Source organism: Paramisgurnus dabryanus, chromosome 10 (genome assembly GCF_030506205.2).
Source record: "Paramisgurnus dabryanus chromosome 10, PD_genome_1.1, whole genome shotgun sequence".
In the NCBI taxonomy this organism is placed as follows: domain Eukaryota; kingdom Metazoa; phylum Chordata; class Actinopteri; order Cypriniformes; family Cobitidae; genus Paramisgurnus; species Paramisgurnus dabryanus.
The window spans coordinates 22,398,536-22,418,927 of record NC_133346.1 but is presented as its reverse complement, the minus strand read 5'-3'; the positions used below and the strand labels follow the sequence as shown (position 1 = coordinate 22,418,927).

The 20,392-nt window shown below is 36.4% G+C and overlaps 1 protein-coding gene across 1 annotated transcript; it reads left to right on the top strand.

The window, feature by feature from the left end:
• The first annotated feature begins 555 nt into the window (after window positions 1-555).
• Window positions 556-14,957, top strand: LOC135779534 (keratin, type I cytoskeletal 18). The gene is made up of 9 exons (XM_065290299.2): window positions 556-597; window positions 4,050-4,447; window positions 5,291-5,373; window positions 5,463-5,619; window positions 7,607-7,771; window positions 9,782-9,907; window positions 11,530-11,747; window positions 12,168-12,199; window positions 14,297-14,957. Exons 2-9 carry the CDS (start codon window positions 4,055-4,057, stop codon window positions 14,410-14,412), a joined length of 1,290 nt encoding a protein of 429 aa, XP_065146371.1. The 5' UTR covers window positions 556-597; window positions 4,050-4,054; the 3' UTR covers window positions 14,413-14,957.
• Window positions 14,958-20,392: the final 5,435 nt, after the last annotated feature.

Here is a 20,392-nt window from a genome sequence, read left to right as displayed (position 1 = left end):
GATATAATAAATAATAGGTACTGGGATTGTATACCCTTTGAAAAGGTCCTTATTCACAGATATGTACTTTGAATTCACTAATCTGTACCTCTGAGGTACTAATATGCATCCTTTAGGTCCAAATGTGTACTTTTTGAAAGGGTACCGCCCCAGTGACCTTCATTTCTGTACAAAATTATATCTTTATATAGTAGAATATAGACTTAAATTAGGCCAATTTTTTTTAAAGAGCACAGTTTGTTATAAAGATAAGGATTAGATTGTAAACACTGTTCTGGCTTCTTGGGTTCAGTCAGAGATCTTGTCGTGCAGGCACACAGAGGCGGCCTTGTGTCTTCATTCTCTTTGTTCATGATACAGCAGAAACCTGTTGAATATTTCATGCCATGATCTCCCACGTCTTGAGTTACACCTTCTCTCCGCTGTGAATAAATCCAGTTGTAGGGAGAGTGGGAGAAAGACTCCGCCCACAGGTGTTCAGGTATGCCACGCCCCCTGTCCTGTGATCTATATGAAGGCACCGTTAGGTACAGAGCACAGCTAAACGCTCTTCACTTCAGACATTTCGGAAGGACTCGTCCCCTGTACAGGCAACAGGTATGAACTGTTTTAACTTATATACAATGACCACATATGAATCAACAGCATTGTTTATACCAATTGTCTTTGAAATTCTATATGATTAAGATAAGTATACCATTTATATATAGAGAGAGATGTACATTGCAAGAAAACTAAATTCTTGGGTTATTATAGAAATAGACTTTCGTGGATTAAGTAAGGTACACTGTCAGGAAAAATGGTTTCAAGCTAAACAGGTCCTAATATATATAATTTAGGTACAGATATGTATACATTTGATACCAATGTGTATCTTTGAGGTACTAATATTAACTGTTTAGGTGCAAATGTGTACTTTTTGAAAGGGAACCACCCCAGTGACAGCTATGGGGACCTTTTTTATTTTTTTATGTGAATTGGTGATATATTTTAAAGATCTACCACATACACAAACTAGTTCTAGTTAAGAGTAAAATGTTTTTGATGACAGACGCAGGGACGTAGCACATAATCCCTATGCAGTGGTCCCTATGCAAATATGGTGGGGAATCCTATCCACACTAATCATCAGAGTTTTTTTATGTTAGTGTATATTCATTTATGTTATTGTACATGTAAATGTAAACCAACAGTATGAAAAAAGTATATGATGCATAGTATAACATAAATTGATATTTGCATCCATAATTCGTCATATTTAGGGATATGAAGGGGGCACCTCAGTATCCTCTAGACATAAATATAACAATATTTATTTTGAATTGTGTGTTTTTGTAACAGAAGCATTGAGCTTTCTTGTCCAAAACTTTACAATATTTCGAAACTATTGTAAAAATACTGTAAAATACCGTTACATGTGAGTAGTCTAAAAATATTAGTAGTAAAAAATATGTAAATTATAGTAACAAGGACGTTTCATCATTGTGATTGAGATGGCAATTTGTCTTTCCTAAAATATTAAATGGGACATTTCACAAGACTTTTTTAAGATGTCAAATAAATCTTTGGTGCCCATGTATGTAAAGTTTTAGCTCAAAATACTATATAGATAATTTATTATAGCATGTTAAAATTGCCATTTTGTAGGTGTGCTGTTTTGGGGTGTGTCTTTTAAATTGCAAATGAGCTGATCTCTGCACTATATGACAATGCTGTGGTTGGATAGTGCAGATTAAGGGGAGGTATTTTCCATTTTCTGATGTCACAAGGGGAGCCAAATTTCAATTACTAATTTTTTCACATGCTTACAGAGAATGGTTTACCAAAACTAAGTTACTGGGGTAATCTTTTTCACATTTTCTAGGTTGATGGAAGCACTGGGGACCCATGTATAGCACTAAAACATGGAAAAAGTCAGATTTTCATAATTTGTCCCCTTTAAAGTTAATGTAATTTCCAGAAAAATGTAGCATGCTTTGGCTGACTACACTCTTAAGCTTAAATTTTCTCATACTTTATTTATCTCAGTATCATTAATAAGAGCAGATACTGTAATACACTGCAAAAAATGACTTTCTTACTTAGTATTTTTGTCTTGTTTTCAGTAGAAATATCTAAAAATTCTTAAAATCAAGATGTATTTTCTTGATGAGCAAAATGACCTAAGAAAATAATACTAGTTTTTTGACAAAAGATATACAATTTAAGTGAATTTGTGCTTAAAACAAGCAAAAATATCTGCCAATGGGGTGAGAAAATTTTACTTGAATGAAGTGTTTAAGAAAAAAGAAAGCTTATTTCACTTTTTTTTTATCACCCCATTGGCAGATAATTTTGCTTGTTTTAAGGACAATTTCACTTCAATTGTATATTATTTGTCTTAAAACTAGACTTATTTACTAAGGTCATTTTGCTCATCAAGAAAAAGCATCTTAATTTAAGAATTTTTAGATATTTCTACTGAAAACAAGACAAAAATACTAAGTAAGAAAGTCATTTTTTGCAGTGTATCTTGAGTGTTATCTGGAACAGTCTTTATTTATTCATATATATATATTTGCTTATTATTACACAATATTACAGTTATGACAAAAGTTGCTCATATTATGATGCAGGGTCAAAGCAATTTATTGGTATGTACAATACATATTTAAAGATTGTTTCCATACAAAAAATACATCTCTAAAGATTTTTCTCACACTTTCGTGTACTTTGGTATTTAGGAGATGGCAGGAGCATTTATCACCACCATATTAAAAACATACATTATTTCTCATATGTAATGAAATGCAGATTACAGTGCACAATTTTGTTCTCACTTCTCACTTGTTTGGTGAGACATGTGTGAGAGGTGTAAAAGCAACACAATTTGTGTTATTTTTGGGAAAACACACTAAATGTATTGTCCTAGACACATCTCTATATTATTATTGAAACAACACATTTTGTATACTTTTAATATAACTTGTGTTGTCACTTTTATTTATTTTAACACAAAATCAACACAAGATGACACATAATAACTTTTCTAGTATCCTGATTTGTTTTTGTTTGCACATTATACGCTGCGAGGTCTCAACTTAAAATCAACACAGTGAAATGACTCTACTATTATTGTAAATCATTTCAAAATCTTTAAGGGCGTCTCACATGCCATTTCCCCTCACAAATGACATGAGCAGCATTGTCTCCACGACAACAAACCTCACATTAGTGTAAGGTGACTGGTTAACTGTCATAACTTGTGCCAAAACAAAGCAACAATGCATTCTCCATTTACATATCACATCTTCAATAAGGTTTTGTGCTTTGTATGATGCACTTAATATCTAACCAAAAAGAAAACATAAACAGGTTACAGATTGCGCCCAAGCATTTCAACCTGGAAGAATTCATGTGCATTTGTTTGACAATCAGTAACATGAATTCTATCAAAATATTTTGCTCCACATCTGATTTAAACGACTTCATGTGTTTCTTCTAATTATCTGTATATGAGTTCTGTACCTGTAAATATGTGACACTGTCTGTGAAAATCCAGGCTACAGTCTCATAATCTAATAATGAAATTAGGTTATGCATTAAAGTTTGATCTTACTCAGTCAATATTAAAGATATCAAGGTTATATTTTTACACAATGTTATGTAGGATGATTTTATGTAGAAAACAAAAAACAAGTGTTCACAGACAGGTCATATATGAGTCCTATGTCAGCATAAAGCCTCATTCAGTCCAGAGTTCTGCTATAGTAGCAGGGCTGTCAGATGGTGTCATCTCATGACAGGAGATGAATTGATTATGAAGGTGTGAGCTGACTCTCTTAAAACAGTACAGAGTTGAGAAGTCATTTCTTATACAGGTTGGACATTTACTTAGTTGTTAAATCCAGCATAGAAGAGTAAAAGGAAAGTCTGTTTGCACAGTGTTTTAACCTGAAGATGTTTTTCAATCTGTTGTCTTATGTACCATCACAGCTCAATCTGTAAATCTTAGATACATCTTCACTAAACTAATATGTGAGACTCTTATCTATCATTGTCTTTCACAGAGACCATGTCATCTAGTTTCTCAGTACGGAGCTTGTCTCTGGGCCGGCAGCCCTCTTTCTCCAGCATGTCTCTGAGGGAAAGCGGACGCGTTCGCTCTAAAGCCGCCGTCTCATTTGCTGCCTCCAAGCCCCTGTCCCGCTCTTCCTCCATGAGCTTGTCAGATCTGAACGGCTTGAGCAACCTGTCCCTCAACGGCCTGCACGGGAACAGCACCAATGAGAAAGAGGCCATGCAGAGCCTCAACACCCGCCTGGCCAACTACCTGGACAAGGTCCGATCTCTGGAGAAGTCCAACGCTGACCTGGAGCTAAGGATCAAGCAGCTGATGCTGGAGCGTGTACCCAAAGGGCACGACATCGACTCCATGTTGGCCCAAGCACATGCCGTGGAACAGGAAGTATGTGCTTAAAATCCCACAAACTATGGTTAAATGGTAGTATTTTTTACTGCGGCATATGTAAGGAATAATTAACAACGGGTCGTTGAATTATAAGAAAATAATGCACACCCAAGTTGGTAGTGCGGCACGACAAGAAGCGGAAAAGATTGTGGGTTTGAACTCAGGGAACACACATACTGATAAAAAAATCCGTAAGTCGCTTTGGATACAAGTGTCTGCCAAAAGCGTAAATGTAAACGTATGCGCATATATTTTGCCATCTTACCATAAAGGAAACTTTTCATAGTCGAGGAATGTAAGTACACACACACCCTGAAACTGTAAGCAGCCATGTCCTTATGGGGTGTACTTGTTAGAGTAAATGATTACCTGCTCTTAGACTAAACAGTTACCCTTTAACAGGAAAGTAATAGAAGATAAAACAGGAAAAGGGAAAGTCATTTCTAAATAATACTTTATAACCCCAGTCTGTCGGAGAAGATGCATAAAAGCGTTCCTGTAGTGGTCAAACCTCTGGATTTGTTTCCAAGGTCCAAACCCACCACGAGTTCCCACACTGGTTAGCAAAAGTGGTCTTTCTGATGGTTAACAGAGATTGCTGTAAGTTCGGTTAGGTTATAGCCTAACCTAGATTGTTATTTTCCTATCACCGTTGTGCCAGTTGAGTAAAGCAACATGAGCAGGTTGCCCCATGCGTAGCGTTTTTGTAAGTGTGCCAACCAAATGTCTTCAATAATTAACTCCACTCTCACTGTGATTATTTGATTTGAGCTTTCAATCTATTAAATAAATAAGGAAGAAAGACATATTTTTACCATCTCCATCTGTTGTATATCATAGGTAAGGAAGAAAACCCTGGAGAACGCACGCATCATGCTGGAAATTGATAACGCCAAGCTGGCTGCAGATGATTTCCGAATTAAGTAAGTGTGACATTCCAAAAAACCCATCTTTGAACATCTGCTGAGGAATTATAGTAGGTATAGACTGCATGTGTTTGCTTACGTCCTAGATGGGAGACGGAGAGCGCCATGTGTCAGTCAGTGGAACGGGACTGTGTGGCCCTGAAAAAAGCCAAGTCTGATCATGACCAGATCATCGCCACACTTCGTGGTGATCTGGACAGCTTGAAAGAGGAGCTCTACTTCCTGAAGAAGAACCATGAGGAGGTCAGAGATCCACCTAACATATGCAATGACTAATGCTTTATCTTACTGATGTTCCTCATTCCGACATTCCTTCAGTTCACAAACTAGCATGCAAGCCAAAGTTCAGTGGTTTCTTAAATTCATTGCCATCAGTGGAAATTTTATTTTTGTATCAAGCAACCACAAAAGTTCAACTTTTGTGCCCATAAGAATGCAGGGAGTATCTGTGTGACTGGCTTGTAAAACCTTTAAAGCATCTCAAATTATTGGTTGTCTTTGACAGGGCTATTATCGGAGCCACTCGTAACTCAATCCCTACGGCTTCTTTGTATAATGTAATATAAGATGGGCTTCACAGCTACACTTCTGCCATAGAGTCAAACGTATGTTAATTGTTATTTGAAGGCCAGAATGACACTGCGTCCCATCCTAAATAGTATTTGAAATTAGGAATTAATATGTCTGCAGTCATAGTATGTTAAAATAAGTTTCCATAAAGTTTCTGGGTGGTCTACTGTTTAAGGTGAACATTCGAAGTGTATATCCATGGACAAGCAACTTACTGATATTCCCCACAACTCAGAACGAGAGGACATTAACATAACAGGTTAATATAAGCCCAAAATGTTTTTATGTTTTATTCTTCGACATTAAACAAAGCAGTAATACCACAGTTGTTACGTTTTAAAGCTTTAAAGTGTCTTTAAAAAGGCTGTTGCTAACAAGTTGTTTCATGGGACTACAAACGTTGTCATGGTTTTTAAACATCATCACGCATGAAGATCTCAAAAACAAGGCAACATGAACTCAATTCCCAACAAATATTCATCCACAGAGTATTTACTACGGAGCCCCTAAGGGGCATGGAGAAAAAATTAAATAAAGGTTAGTTTCGCGTGCACACGTGAAACTATTGCGTGCGCACGTGAAACTATCATGTTTAGTTTCGTATGCGCATGTGAAACTTTTGCACGCGCACGTGAAACTATCGCGTGCGCACATGAAAGCAAAAAAACCCACGAAATTAAACTTTTACAAAACATTCTACACATAAAGGTTTCACGTGAGCCTGCGAACGTTTCACGTGAACACACAAAACTAAACTTTAGATTTTTTTACTCCAATGTTACCTTTGGGGCTCGTAAATTTCCTTACCAGTGTCTTGATAACTTCTGGTTTGGCCTACAAAAATATGTCATCCCTGCGGCACTCTATTATTCAGGCAGCTTGCTATGACTATGTTGCAGGCTAAGCTAGCATGCTTTGCAAGATGCTGTTTTAGTTGTCTTGCCCACCTTGACAGTTGTTGATTGGAAAAAAAAACCCCCAAGTATTATTTTATAAATAAGAAAAAGTAATTGTTAATATTCATGCAGGCATACTTTCCGGGTGTATTTGGAGAATAACTGTGTATTCATACTGTGATATATTAGCGTCTGTGCTAACAGGTGATGCTAACATTATGTTAATTTTAAAAGTGCGCGTTGTAGTGTTACAGTCACAAAAAATGTATTATGAGAAATGATCTAAAATGTTATTGTTCATCGTATCTTTATCCTTATAGTTGTGGTGTGAACTCCGCTATATTTATAGTTAAAGCTATATTTATAGTTATCATTATCGTCCATTGTGTGAACAACACATTGTGTGGCACACTCCAGTGATCGTATAATATCAGGAGGGTTTTTCTGTTTGTGCGAGTGGCTTTTGCGAGCAACGTGAGATCAACACTATTAAAAATTCATTGAGAAGAAGTTAATAATGAAGCAACTTCCACCTACCTTGTGCCACCACGTTGTATCAAATTCCAAACATTCACTCCATACGACCTCAAAACTTCAAACACAAACCGCACCCCAATGTTCAAACACACAATGTACGCACTTTTAACTTGCTCAAACATGTTTAAATATCTCATTGGACAAACTGTTTTTGTCAATTCCAAACTATGGTTTGTTTAGTCATTCAACATCTGTATCTTCCATGTATTTCTTTACTGTCTCTATAGGAAATGGACAGCCTCAGGGCCCGGATCGCTCAAGAGGAAGTCAACGTTGAGGTGGATGCGGCCTACGGGCCTGATCTGGGTACAATTATGTCTGAGCTCAGGACTCAGTACGAAGGCATTGTTCAGAAGAACAAGGAGGAGGCTGAGAGCTGGTACCGTAAGAAGGTCAGTTTCTTCAGGGGAACGGAATCAGTACCAGGATTTCCATTTAGAGTTCCTGAAACACTGATCACATTTCGCTTACAAAGTAAAGGTGCAATGTGGGACTTTTAAATGTATATCTTAACAGAAATGCAATATAATATACACAACTATATTATCAGTGACCTTACATAATGAACGGTATGTTTTTTATCACCTTAAAATGAGTACTTTTGATCTACATACACCACAGGTCCCCTTACATCGAAGTCGCCATTTCATTCCGCCATTATTTTACAGTAGCCCTAAATGGACAAACTGCGTTTTTGTTGTCTCAGAAGATTACGCGTTTGTCCCGTGGAAGCTACCGTAGCTTTACTATGCATTTCGAAAAGGAGGGCTGAGCTCTGGACAGAGCCATTGTTTGCACAGTCTCACTGCTAGATGCCGCTAAAAGTCCCACATTGCACATTTTGGATGTTACCATGGTGATGCAATGGTACCGGATATTCCTAAAGCACTTAAAAACACAACTTATTGAACTTGGAACCATGTCAGTCAGGGTTTTTGAACATGTACTATGGTAATACCCTGGTATTTTATAAGTATTTAAGAAGTAAAACCACAGTGTTTATATGATACTTTGAAAATAACATGGAATTAATAACATGGTATATAAGGTTTTTGGACAATACCATGCTAACAAAATTGTTTTCTACTAAATATAGAATATATAAAAATAACATGGTGCATTACACATGCCATGCTAATAAGTAATTATTTTTTACATTTCCTATGATAATACTACGGTAGTCTGCAGTACAAACATGTAAATAGGTCTATCTGAAATAAATTTAGGGTAACACTTTACTTGAAGGGGTGTTCATAAGCCTGACATGACACCTTCATAATCATGACATGACACATAAACATGAAGGAGAATTTATGCACGTTTATGACAATTATGTTCAATTCGTTCAATTATGTCATTTCAATGCAAAGATGACATTGCTTGAGATGTCTTTGTTATGACATCTTGACATAAACTAATACATCATAACTTGTTATGACAACTTGACATTACCAAGACAATATAACTGAGCACTTTTTACCAGTGATACAAATTAAATTTGTCATTAAAATATCATTAAGTGTTAATACTATAGTTTAATAACAGCATCATGAATATTTTTCTTGACCTCAGCTACAGTTCACGTAAAATTAAATGAAAACAGTACACTAATGGGTTAATATAGCTGCAAAAACAGTTAATTACATTAAATGAATTAATTAAGATTCATGGAAAGTTATGATATATTGGTTTATGTCAAGTTGTCATAACAAAGACATTTCAAACAATGTCATCTTTGCATTAAAAATGACATCATTGAACAAATGACACTTAATGACAGTTGTCATAATGTGCATAAAATCTACTTCATGTTCATAATATGTGTCATGTCATGATTATGAAGGTGTCATGTCAGTCTTATAAACATGTTACCGAATTTAGTACTATTATATATCAAATGCCATAACATCTGCTTTTAAGAAAACTAACCATAGTTTTAATTTATTAAAAGTAAAGATGGCAGATTGGTGGCCATTTCTATATCTGCAGTGTTAAACTATGTTAAACTAAATGCATAGTTAAACTATGGTTAATTTGTGGTTACCGGGGTTCTACTACAAATTAAACCAAACAAACATGGTTACCATTGTTAAAGCATGGTTATTTGATACTACTACTATAGATTCAAAGTAGTAGGCCCCTATGCACACATCCAAACACACTTTAGCGAGGGCTCGGTCGCAGAAGTGCAAACTTTTTTTGGGAGTAAAAATAACAATTGAATGCTGTTCTATTTACATTTAAGCTTATACCACTACTGTAACACTAAAACTGTTTAAAAAGGCATTAATGACTTAACAAGGGATGCACTAAAGCATTACAGGATGTACTGTGTTGTGTGTTCTTTTCTGTTATGTAATATGTTTCATGCAACAACTGTGTATGTGTGTGTTTGTGTATAGCTGGAGACGGTGCAGACGCAGGTACGGCAGAGCAATGAAGCCCTGAGAGGAGCTCAAAGTGAGCTCACCGAGAGACAACGCTTCATGCAGACCCTCGAGGTGGAATTGGAGAGCCTGCACAAACAGGTCAGACCCAGGCCAGGGAACCTTTTAAAGACCGCTTCTGTTCCCTGAACTTCAAGCGCTGGCCAACGCTGATACAGTTACAGCTTAACACTGCAATGTAAAACCCTGCCCTTTACATTTAGGTTATTTGATTGACCCGGGACGTAAGTGCATAAGTACCTACTTCCATGAGTCAAATGTTAGTGGACACACAGGCATTGTCTGTTTTTATATAACAGCTCATTGTCTGGTTAATGGCATCTTAAATGGGTCAGGAGCATTAAGACATGAACTTGAAAATAATACCAAAGAGATTTTTGTGCATTAGAACTTCCACTTACTGTAGTTTTACTGCTGGTACAGTGAATACCTTTTGTATACTCGCATATTGTACGTAATGCCTAATCAACACACATGTGACCCATTATATATGAATGCATCATTTAACAACATATAAAATAATTTGAGGTGTTTGAATATGAATACAGTATATGCACTTTTGATCAAATAAAAGCATAAAGTGGCCAGGGGCTGTTATTGGTCCAAATGAACCAAATTCAGTCTGCTCTTCACACAAAGCTTGTATGAAACTTGAACTTTGAAGAACAGTGATTCATGTGAACTACTGGCACTGGTCATTGCCTTAAACAGTAGCATGCATTCAAAAATGTTAAAAGTTTTCCTTTAACTGTTCAGTTTTCCTTCGTGTTTTTCATGTACAGAGACAACAAGGTTTTTAAAATGATCTCAGTTCACACAGATCCATAAAAACACTGTATTATGCACACTAGTATAGTTGCCCATGCACATGACATCACCGTATTCACAGTTTGTGAGTAATTGTAATTTACACAGAGATGATAAGTGTTGTTTAGAAAAAACAAAATGCATTTTCAGGCCTCCAAAATGCCATTTTTGGGTAAATTAACAGCCAAAACGAACACATAGTTTCAGTTTGTACTGTAGCATGCGACCAGTGTTGAAAGGAACCTATTTTATTTACACACCTATTTCACACTTCTCTGAGTTACCAATGGCTGGCTGTTTAAACACATCTATGTGGAAAGTAAATAGGATCGACATATTGACATGGAATAGCCATGACAAGTATTCACCAAACACACAGACAGGTGTTAAAATCCACATTTACTAACCCTCTAACAGTTGCAACAATTCCTCATAAACACATGAACAAAAATTGGAAGGCCAGACTGAAACAACTTGGCAATTCTTTGGCTGTATTGGTGTTTTTATTAAAGGTGGGGTGCATGATCTCTGAAAGCCAGTGTTGACATTTGAAATCACCTTAACAATACGCCCCTACCCCAATAGAATCTGGACCTTCTTTTGATAGACCCGCCCCATATGCAACCCAGGCAACGATGTTGGTTAGTAGACACGCCCCTTACTGCTTATTTGGCTACAAGTGTTCAGCCTGACTCCATTATCCAAAGTGTTTTAAAAATCATGCACCCTGCCTTTAATAGAAATAAAGAGCATAAATACAGGAAATGAACAGTGTGATAAGCCAATGGTGCAACCCAGAGTCAAACCTGCACTACCCACATGAGCACCAAAGGTCTGTTAAAGGCTAGGCCATGAATTCACAAATACCAGTTTTCAAACCTCTCCCTCTCGTTTAGGTGGCAGCACTGGAGGGTAACCTGGGTGAGACTGGGCAGAAGTACAGCATGGAGATGGAGCGACTGCAGGTTACCCTGGGTCAGCTGGAGGATAACCTGTCTCAGCTGCGCCTGGAAATGCAGCGCACCAAGACCGACTATGAGCAGCTCCTGCGCATCAAACAGAATCTGGAGATGGAGATCGCGACCTACAGGAGACTGCTGGAGGGAGAGGAGGCGTGAGTGGGAGTTTATTAATCTATTAAACCCATTTGCTGTTTTTTTACCCAAAAATATCACCACATTGCTCTTTTTCATTCAATGATCAAAAAAGTATATAAAATACAATATACAACATTAACATTAATTTCATTTGATTTCTCATCTATGAATATTTTTCTGAAGTTATACAATAGCTTTTTATGGAAAACACCCTAAAACTGATGTGGTTATTTGCTAAAATAGTTTTTTTCTAAAGGCTTCTAGCTTTAGAAAACTTGAAATGTAGTCATCGGGATTACTAATGGTTTGGTTTAGGCCTGACAGATGTTTCACCACAATGTCTTTATAGTCAGCCTTACGTAAAGTATCAGTCAAAGGGTGTAATTTAATTTACTATGGTGAAATAATTGCATCATGTTTTATTTTTTATTTTGAAGGGTTAAAGAGAAGCCTCTACCACCACCCAAGAGTGAGTATTTATCTATAAACAATATGCTGTTATAATGTCACTTGTTACATTCAGTAAACACTAGAACAAATTTGCACTAAGTTATCTTGCATGTTATATTCTGCAAATATTAGAAGGGAATTTGCATAAATCAACAAAACAAAAACTCGATAAATGTGCGCACACATACAACCAAACATTACATAGTTAAAAATAAACATGAGAATAAACAATGATTCCAATTCAAGCGTCCTCTCACGATGGTACCTGCTGCCAATCTTCTGTTGAGGTTTACTGTGAGTTTATTAGGGAATTTCTTCCTAATCCGTAAAAACAGACCAAGCTTAAGTTTAATACAAGTTAACCTTCTTTTACCGAGTAATTCATGATAAATTAAACATCACTTAATCCCAGTCATTACATTAGACTTTTTTTGTCTCCTAGTAAGATAAATTTCCGATGTTTAATCCGGCAGTTGTGCAAAAAATGCTTATACTAACTTCTGTAATGTTTTTATGGCTGGTGTTACCTGATCCACAGATACAGAGTTTAAACAATGTATTAAATAAAGCCAACAATATGTAGGATTTTTGCATTAAAATATACAAAAATCACTAGCACAGTACAGTATTATATATTTAGTTTGCTTGTGTACTTACATTATTCCAGATGCTTCCAACACCAACATTTAAATCCAGAAAAATTTGCAATTTTATTACGTTCCTCCTTTGTCGCCTGTCAATGGTATCATGTCTCCCTTGCTAGATGCTATATTACTACTATTGATCAGTGTATGACATCTAAGGATTACTAAAGCGACTTGACAGTACTGCTTTTGAATCTCTGTTGCTCAGCTTAGGTGTCATCAATCTGCACAGTTGGCTTACGTTATAACAAAGTGGTTTTCAAACTTAAATATTCTATCATCAAGCGAAAATTCAATGCTATCTTATAGCAATTGGTGGTGGCTAATCGTATTAATTTTGTCCCACATTCGTACATTTTTGTATGATTTGCTTTTGCCCCAGTGACACTTTATTGTTTTTTATGATAATCATATGTTTTTGTATGATTCACTTTATATCAATTAAAATACTTTCTAAAATACTTAAGCTTTCTTGTGAGATCAGGCTGGAAAATTACATAAATACCATAATACTTTAAATGTTTGTCTTCAAAAAAAAGCTGCATCAAATTTGGCATTACGAACATTGCCATACCTGTACATTATTTTCCGCATCTTAGAAAAAATCTTGGGAAATTATTGTTATAATAATTTTATAACAACACAAAGTAAACACAGCATAGCTTTGGGTTTGAACCCATGCCCTTCTTCACGGCTATTGTAATACTTCACCACTAAACTATACCAACCCTGTATCACGAAACAATGTACTTACAGTAACGTAAATTTGTGAGTCTTAAGCGTAACACTGACACGGTTTTGCGCATTTCTGTTTATGTGTCACTGTCACGTATTTGTTACTCAACTGTTTTGTCCTATTTTCAAACTATTGATGCTTCGATTAAGGGTTACATTTGGTGTTTGCGTTAGGATGTCACTTTATAGCCTTTTTCATGATTTATTTTTTTATATTTTATGATTTTGAAACCATTGTCGTCTGGCATTAAGGTTAGAGTTGGGTTTGGGTAAGGATGTCATTTTATGTAAATCTAACCCTAAACCGAAGCGACAATGGTAAGAAAATAGGACAAAACAGTTGAGTAAAAAATATGTGACAGTGACACGTAAATAAAAATGCGTGACATGTTCACGCAAAAAGGCGGAAAACCGTGTCAGTGTCACACTTAAGACTCACAAATTTACGTGACTATAGGTACGTAATTTCGTGATACTGGGTTGACTATACAGGACCACTTCATCCGAGTTTCTGGAATGTTTTCCATACTGGGAGTAAATTTGCCTTCTCACCTGAGCGCTAAACAGGCTGTACATTGGCTGAAGAGTAATGATATATTAAATACAGCCAAGCACAGTAACCGTCCATAACACAACCGTCCATAGCAACACAGATTTTACAGTACAGTGTGTGAGAGCGTAGTCTGTTTGTTTGATTGAAAGGAATCACATCTCTCTCTCTGTCTCTCTTTCCGCAGAGGAGCCTGACGTTCGTACCCGTAAGATAGTAAAGGTGGTAACACAAACCATGATCAATGGTAAAGTGGTGGATGAATCCAGTGAAGTCGAACAGATTGAAGAGTCAAAGAAGTAAAAGAAGAACAAAACCGCCTGTGTGATTTCCTATAAAAGCCTCTATTGTCCATTTAGGAGCCCCATTACCCTGGGCCCCCAGAGGGCCGTGAATAACACCGATTTTTGTTTCACTCACAGTCTTTCAAACAGATCGACTTTCGTTCCTCAAACAACAAAGATCTAAAATTACCAAGGAAAACCATCAGATGCTGAGACTGCAGAGAAAACAAACGTTCTTGTTATTTCATTTTAGCCACTTAACCTTTTTTTCTTCTTGCATGCATATTTATTTCTGTTAGGATGTAGAGTTTAGGGTGAAGAAGTATTCATTACTTACTAATACTGAATGAATTCATTTGAGTTTTTGAGACATTTCATCTATTGGGCTGTAACTGTAACAAAATAAACTGTTACATGCAAACTGTGTATGTATGCTTAATAGTGGGGCCGAAAGGTTTTTGGATATCTGTTTTACACTTGAATATATGAATATCAGAGCATAAGGAACACAATGTCCAATTACAAATAAAAGAGGAGAAAGATTTTCTCTGTACTTTTAACCAACTGGTCTCACTGTGTGAAGTCAATGTCTTTCAAGTCCACACAGATGTCTTAGGAGTTTAATCACAGGTGTACAGTAGGCTAATTCATGCATATTCAAAAACCTTTAGGAAACAAATTAAATGCTCTTTAATTTTGAACAATATATGTTGTTTATCATCTGAAAACTAACAGATGTTTTATTGTAAAACGTGTGTTTGGTGCCACCTTAAATGCCTCTTGTTAAATACATTAAAGACTTTACAAGACTTTTTAAGAGTTTCACAACATATGTAGAACAGCATATACTGTAGGTCTACATTTATACCCAAGTATAGTTTTTTTTATAAGTTTCATATTCTCAAATTTAAGATAATCAGAGGGTGTCTATGAGTTTTGATGAAAAAACTGGTACTGTAATGGCCGATACCACAGTACAGTGAGCTCATTTGATTTGTTGGCCAGTGAATGCATCACCTGATATGCTGATGTGGACTGAACCAGGATTTGGCATTTGGGTCATTAGCAATCTGACCTAATTTCTGCGCTGATCTGGCAGTCATCATGAGAAGATGACCCTAACACTCCCTGAGAAACCTTCCAAATTCAGAAGGATTTGGTGAAAACATCAGATGGTAGCATTGAATGTCTTGCCCCATAGATCAGAGATAGTGTTTGTATGTAAATGAATGCTAGGGTATTTTGTATGTTTATTACAACAGAATTTCCATTTTTGGGTGAACTATAAATGAGATGCGGTTAAACATTTGGGTGCACCTAACTTTTGTGCTGGTGCACCTAAGAAAAAAAGTTAGTCGTACCAGTGCAAAAAGTTAGTGTAGAGCCCTGTTACTTCATAATTGTTACACATGTTTTATGATTAGATATATTTCATATCATGATTGGCGCAAAAAACAACTAGTAACCTGAATTAGATATGCATTGAATAGGCAAAACAGCAAATAAATAGCCACTTTCATTTTAGACCATAATAACCATTTAAATAATGCTGGTCTCTGTTACTGTTATACAATTTGTGGTTTTCATAGGTAAGCACGTGAAACATGGGTATGAGTGAGATAAATAACATTTCTCAAAGACATTTCATCACCAAAGGCATGAGGTAAATTCATTCCTACCCTGAAAGGGGACTCTGTGGAAACCAATCAGGACAATTATCGAAAGAAGCCTTTCCTTTTCTTTTGAAGAATCATTCATTCATTTTGTGGTAACGTGATTCTTTGAGAGGGGATTTGTAGGAATACAACCAGCATAAGACGTTTCCTGCTACACCCTGAACCTTAAACATACTTAAAAATCAACTTGCACATTTGTCATACCTCTGACTCTTCATTATTGATGAAAGGCTTTATGAATATCATGTTGATCCTTTTCTGTACTGTATATTTTTTTGTACAGTTCTGCTTAGATTGATGTTTCAATATGCCAAAGTTAACACATGCATTCTGAAGTCATATGTTGCTGCCTGTGTATTGGACGGGTGCAGCTATGCTGAAAAATTATAATTTTGTAATTACAGACTTCATCTCCTTTTGAATTTTGTCCAGCAATTTCTTTGGGGATACATAATGTTGGACAGAGCATAAAAACCTCAACTCTATTACATACGTTTTCATGAAACATCTAATCAAAAGTGGCGTGGTGTCCCCCAAGGCTCAATCTTTAGACCTATCCTGTTGTTTGCCCAAATAATTCAACACACCAAAATTATTATAAAATTATTATTATAAATTATTTGTCTTTCAAATAAATAACACAAAAATGAGGTCATTCTTTTTTCTTGTATATAAACAGTGGTGAGAACCTACAGAGACTTGTCATGTTAAGGCAACTACTTAGACAGTCAACTGTCATTGTGTCATTATTAGATCTATCTAAAGCACTTTGAATTATTATTCTGTATGAAATGCTATATAAACAAACATGTGTAAAAAGTGCAAGGGATAAAATATAAAGACAAACAGCATAATAAACATATGTCATATAAAAAACAGATAATTCTACCACTTACCCTAAGCACAAACTGTACAAACATTATTAGCTACAAAAGCACAGTCCATTGTATATTGCTGTATCATCATTGTCTGTCTTTCAAACAGTAAAAGCACATATTAGGATCTTCTCTTCAGCACACAAGACATCTGTACACACACCTGTGCTTCACTTTTTGGCGTGTCTTTATAAATTTCTATACACAAAGAGTTTCATTCGTACTAAACCAAGCATGAATGCGAGTGCATTATTGGCTTTATGCTTCAGACCAAAATTTATTTTTTACTCACTAACAGCTTAAAGCCTTCTGTATTCCCTCACCACCATCTCCACTTAGGATTGTCTATCTTTGCTTCTGCCTCCCTTTGAATCGTTTAAGTGCTAGTCAGTGTTGGGCAAGTTATATATATATATATATATATATATATATATATATATATATATATTACTCATTATGACCTACTCCTTTCAAAATAAATATTTTTACTCCCAGCCAACAGTAATTAGTTACACTGCTAGTATTTAACTTTTCCATTACATCCCAAAAAATTGATCTGTAAGCAGACTGGAACTAACCAACAAGTTTGGCAGAACGAAAAAGAGCTAGCTTCCTGCATTGGTGATGTCACATGCGTACATGCATGACGGTTATGAAAATAGATAGGGATGATCGGATTTTTGAATTTTAAAGAATCAGCGATTGTGACAAAAAATAACTAGCCATTTTTTTAGTTGGTAACTGTAACATTATTACAAAAAATGTATTAGTAATTAGTTACACTACTAGTTACCAGGGAAAGTAATATTATTACTATAACTTGTTACTAGTAATTTTCTGCCCAACATAGGTGCTGTTATACTACACTTCATTACTGTTGGAATTTCACTTGGTCAATTCAATTCATAAAATAATAATACATTTTTTAATATGATACGCGAGAGTAAAGCAGACATTATAAAACGGGCAGTTCTGGTTCTTCATTCTGATTGGTTGAAACGCGTTCTAAGCCGTGATAAAATACCCCGGTAAACCCACGGTTCAGACCGCATTACAGAAGTATCACTGCGCCACTGTTGCTGCATCTGATTTATAAAAATAAACACCACAGTCTTTAATCATATTTTTAATTTGTATACAATTGCACAATTATGGCAATATCCAGATAAATGTCAATAAATATTGTTGAGTCATCTAATCAATAAAGAGAAAACGCTCCCTGAGGAGTTTCTACCTCAAATTCATATTTCTGCTATCCACTGGGTGGCGATCTTACCCAACTTAAACACTGAGTGCGTTTACATGCACAGTCTTACGCCGATTATGCTTAATAAACTGATAACACGTGGGGTCATGTAAACGCGTAAAGCGGTTTTCTTTAATCGGGGAAAGCCCCTAAACGGCGTAAGCAAAAACCGATCGGCACAGGTAGTTTTTTGCTCATTACGCCGATTTCGCAGGGCATGTAAACACCGTAACCGGCTTTCTCACGGTTTTGTCCATGTGCGCATGTCTCCGCGTATGAAAGATAAACGTCACACGCGGAAGTAAGCGCAAGGTAACGCATAAAAGTCTCCGCTCGACTAAAGCAGTTGGCAGAGAAACTCTGAAAATAGAAGCTCACGTTACATTTACAGGTTCTGCAGACACGAGGAGAGATACAACAGTACAGCTTAAAGTGCGTTTTGCAGGTAAAATTTTTCCACGAATTTGGGCAATTTGCTTGTTGATAATAAACATTTAAATTGTTATCCATTGTATTTTATGTTGTTGGTTATCACAAAACGGAATACAAAACGAAAAAGTACAGCGGTTTGCAAGGATTCTCCTTTCCCCCTCAACGCACTGCATGACTTCACGTTGGGGAGAGAATTTGCCTTAATAGCATTGAGAGTGACTAGAGAGATGAGTAAAGTACAATATTCAGATTATATCAATGCAAATTATAGATAAATACATAGATATAGATAGACTAGATAGATAGACTAGATAGACAGAACGACAGATAGATAGATAGACAGACAGATAGATAGATAGACAGACAGACAGACAGATAGATGGGCTAGTATAGAGAGATAGGCAGAAAGCCAGATAGCCTTAGCATAACTTCGTGTAGAAAGTAAACAAACAATTAACATACTCGTGCATGCTGGTTTGAGGGGGACCATAATCCTGCTGAAATGGGTGTATGCGATCTTCAGCACAAACGAATTCAGGCAGCATGACTTAAATCCTGGAAGCTGAGTGAGGCGTCACGTCGTCACATCTGGTCGCGAGGTAAGAGCCTCGAACACCGATCAAAACGCACACATTTCCCTACAGCCAGTAGCGGAGTTTCAGTCGGGAGAGTCGGGACTTTCCCGGTTGGCCGGTCTGATAATAGTTATACATTGGGAGTTATATTAGCAACACCGTCTGTCGGTCTGATGTGCGGCCGGTTCCCGCAGCCCGCTGGTCAAACTATGCAGCCTCTCTGCTCAACAAATATAAAAGTGCTCAACCCGTTCGGCCGGTCCAATCATGTCCAGGATTTATAAAAATACGGGGATCAGTGATTGGTTTCTAGCCTGTCATCCTTTGATGTAAAAAGCCGCCGAACGCCTGTTTATTGCAGTATGCGGTTGGATTCAAGCCCGCTGCAGCTGCTGACCGCTGCTTCTGTGTATAAAATGATCGTGTGATTCGTTATGATCGCATAAACAATATAACAAAACTTCCTTTTATTTCACATAAAAATATATTTTAGATATTATATGATAGACTAGTAAGTGTGGATTAAGGATGTTTAAAACTCTCTAGCCTGGTGGTCAGGACATGAATGGATTGAATCAGCAGATTTGCAAAGTTTTATTTATCTCCACATATATCATAAATAATAATTAGCAGGGTAACTTTGCAGTATACCACATTATATATTTCCTATTATGTATATATGATTTCCATATTATAAACGTAAGTATTAATAAAACGGCAATAAATGTCTCATCTATTTCTATGGCTCTGGCTGAGGCTTTCATCTACTTCTACCCAACGTGACGTCATCGCCGAATTGCTTAAAAAAAACGTTAATACCAAAAACATTAAAAAAAGGGTCTTTAAGACCTTTTTTGAGACATTTTAAAAATGATATACATATCTTGAGTGATTTATGTACCCATTAATCAACAGTGGTGGTTAACCTGCAACACGCCCTTTAAGACAGATATGCCGTTGGCTTTTTGATCGACTATTATGTACTATAGGTAGTGATGGCCAAATGAAGCGTTTCGAAGCATTATTGCTTTCCGATACAATTGTGCCGAAAATGGTTTATTACTCGAAGCTTCATTCAAACAGAAAATGCACACCACCACCATCTGCTGGTGAAGTAAATGTAATGCAACAAAGCTGACAATGCCAGTAGGCTAATGTTACCGCCCCATTTGGGCTGTCAGAGCTTTGACACTGT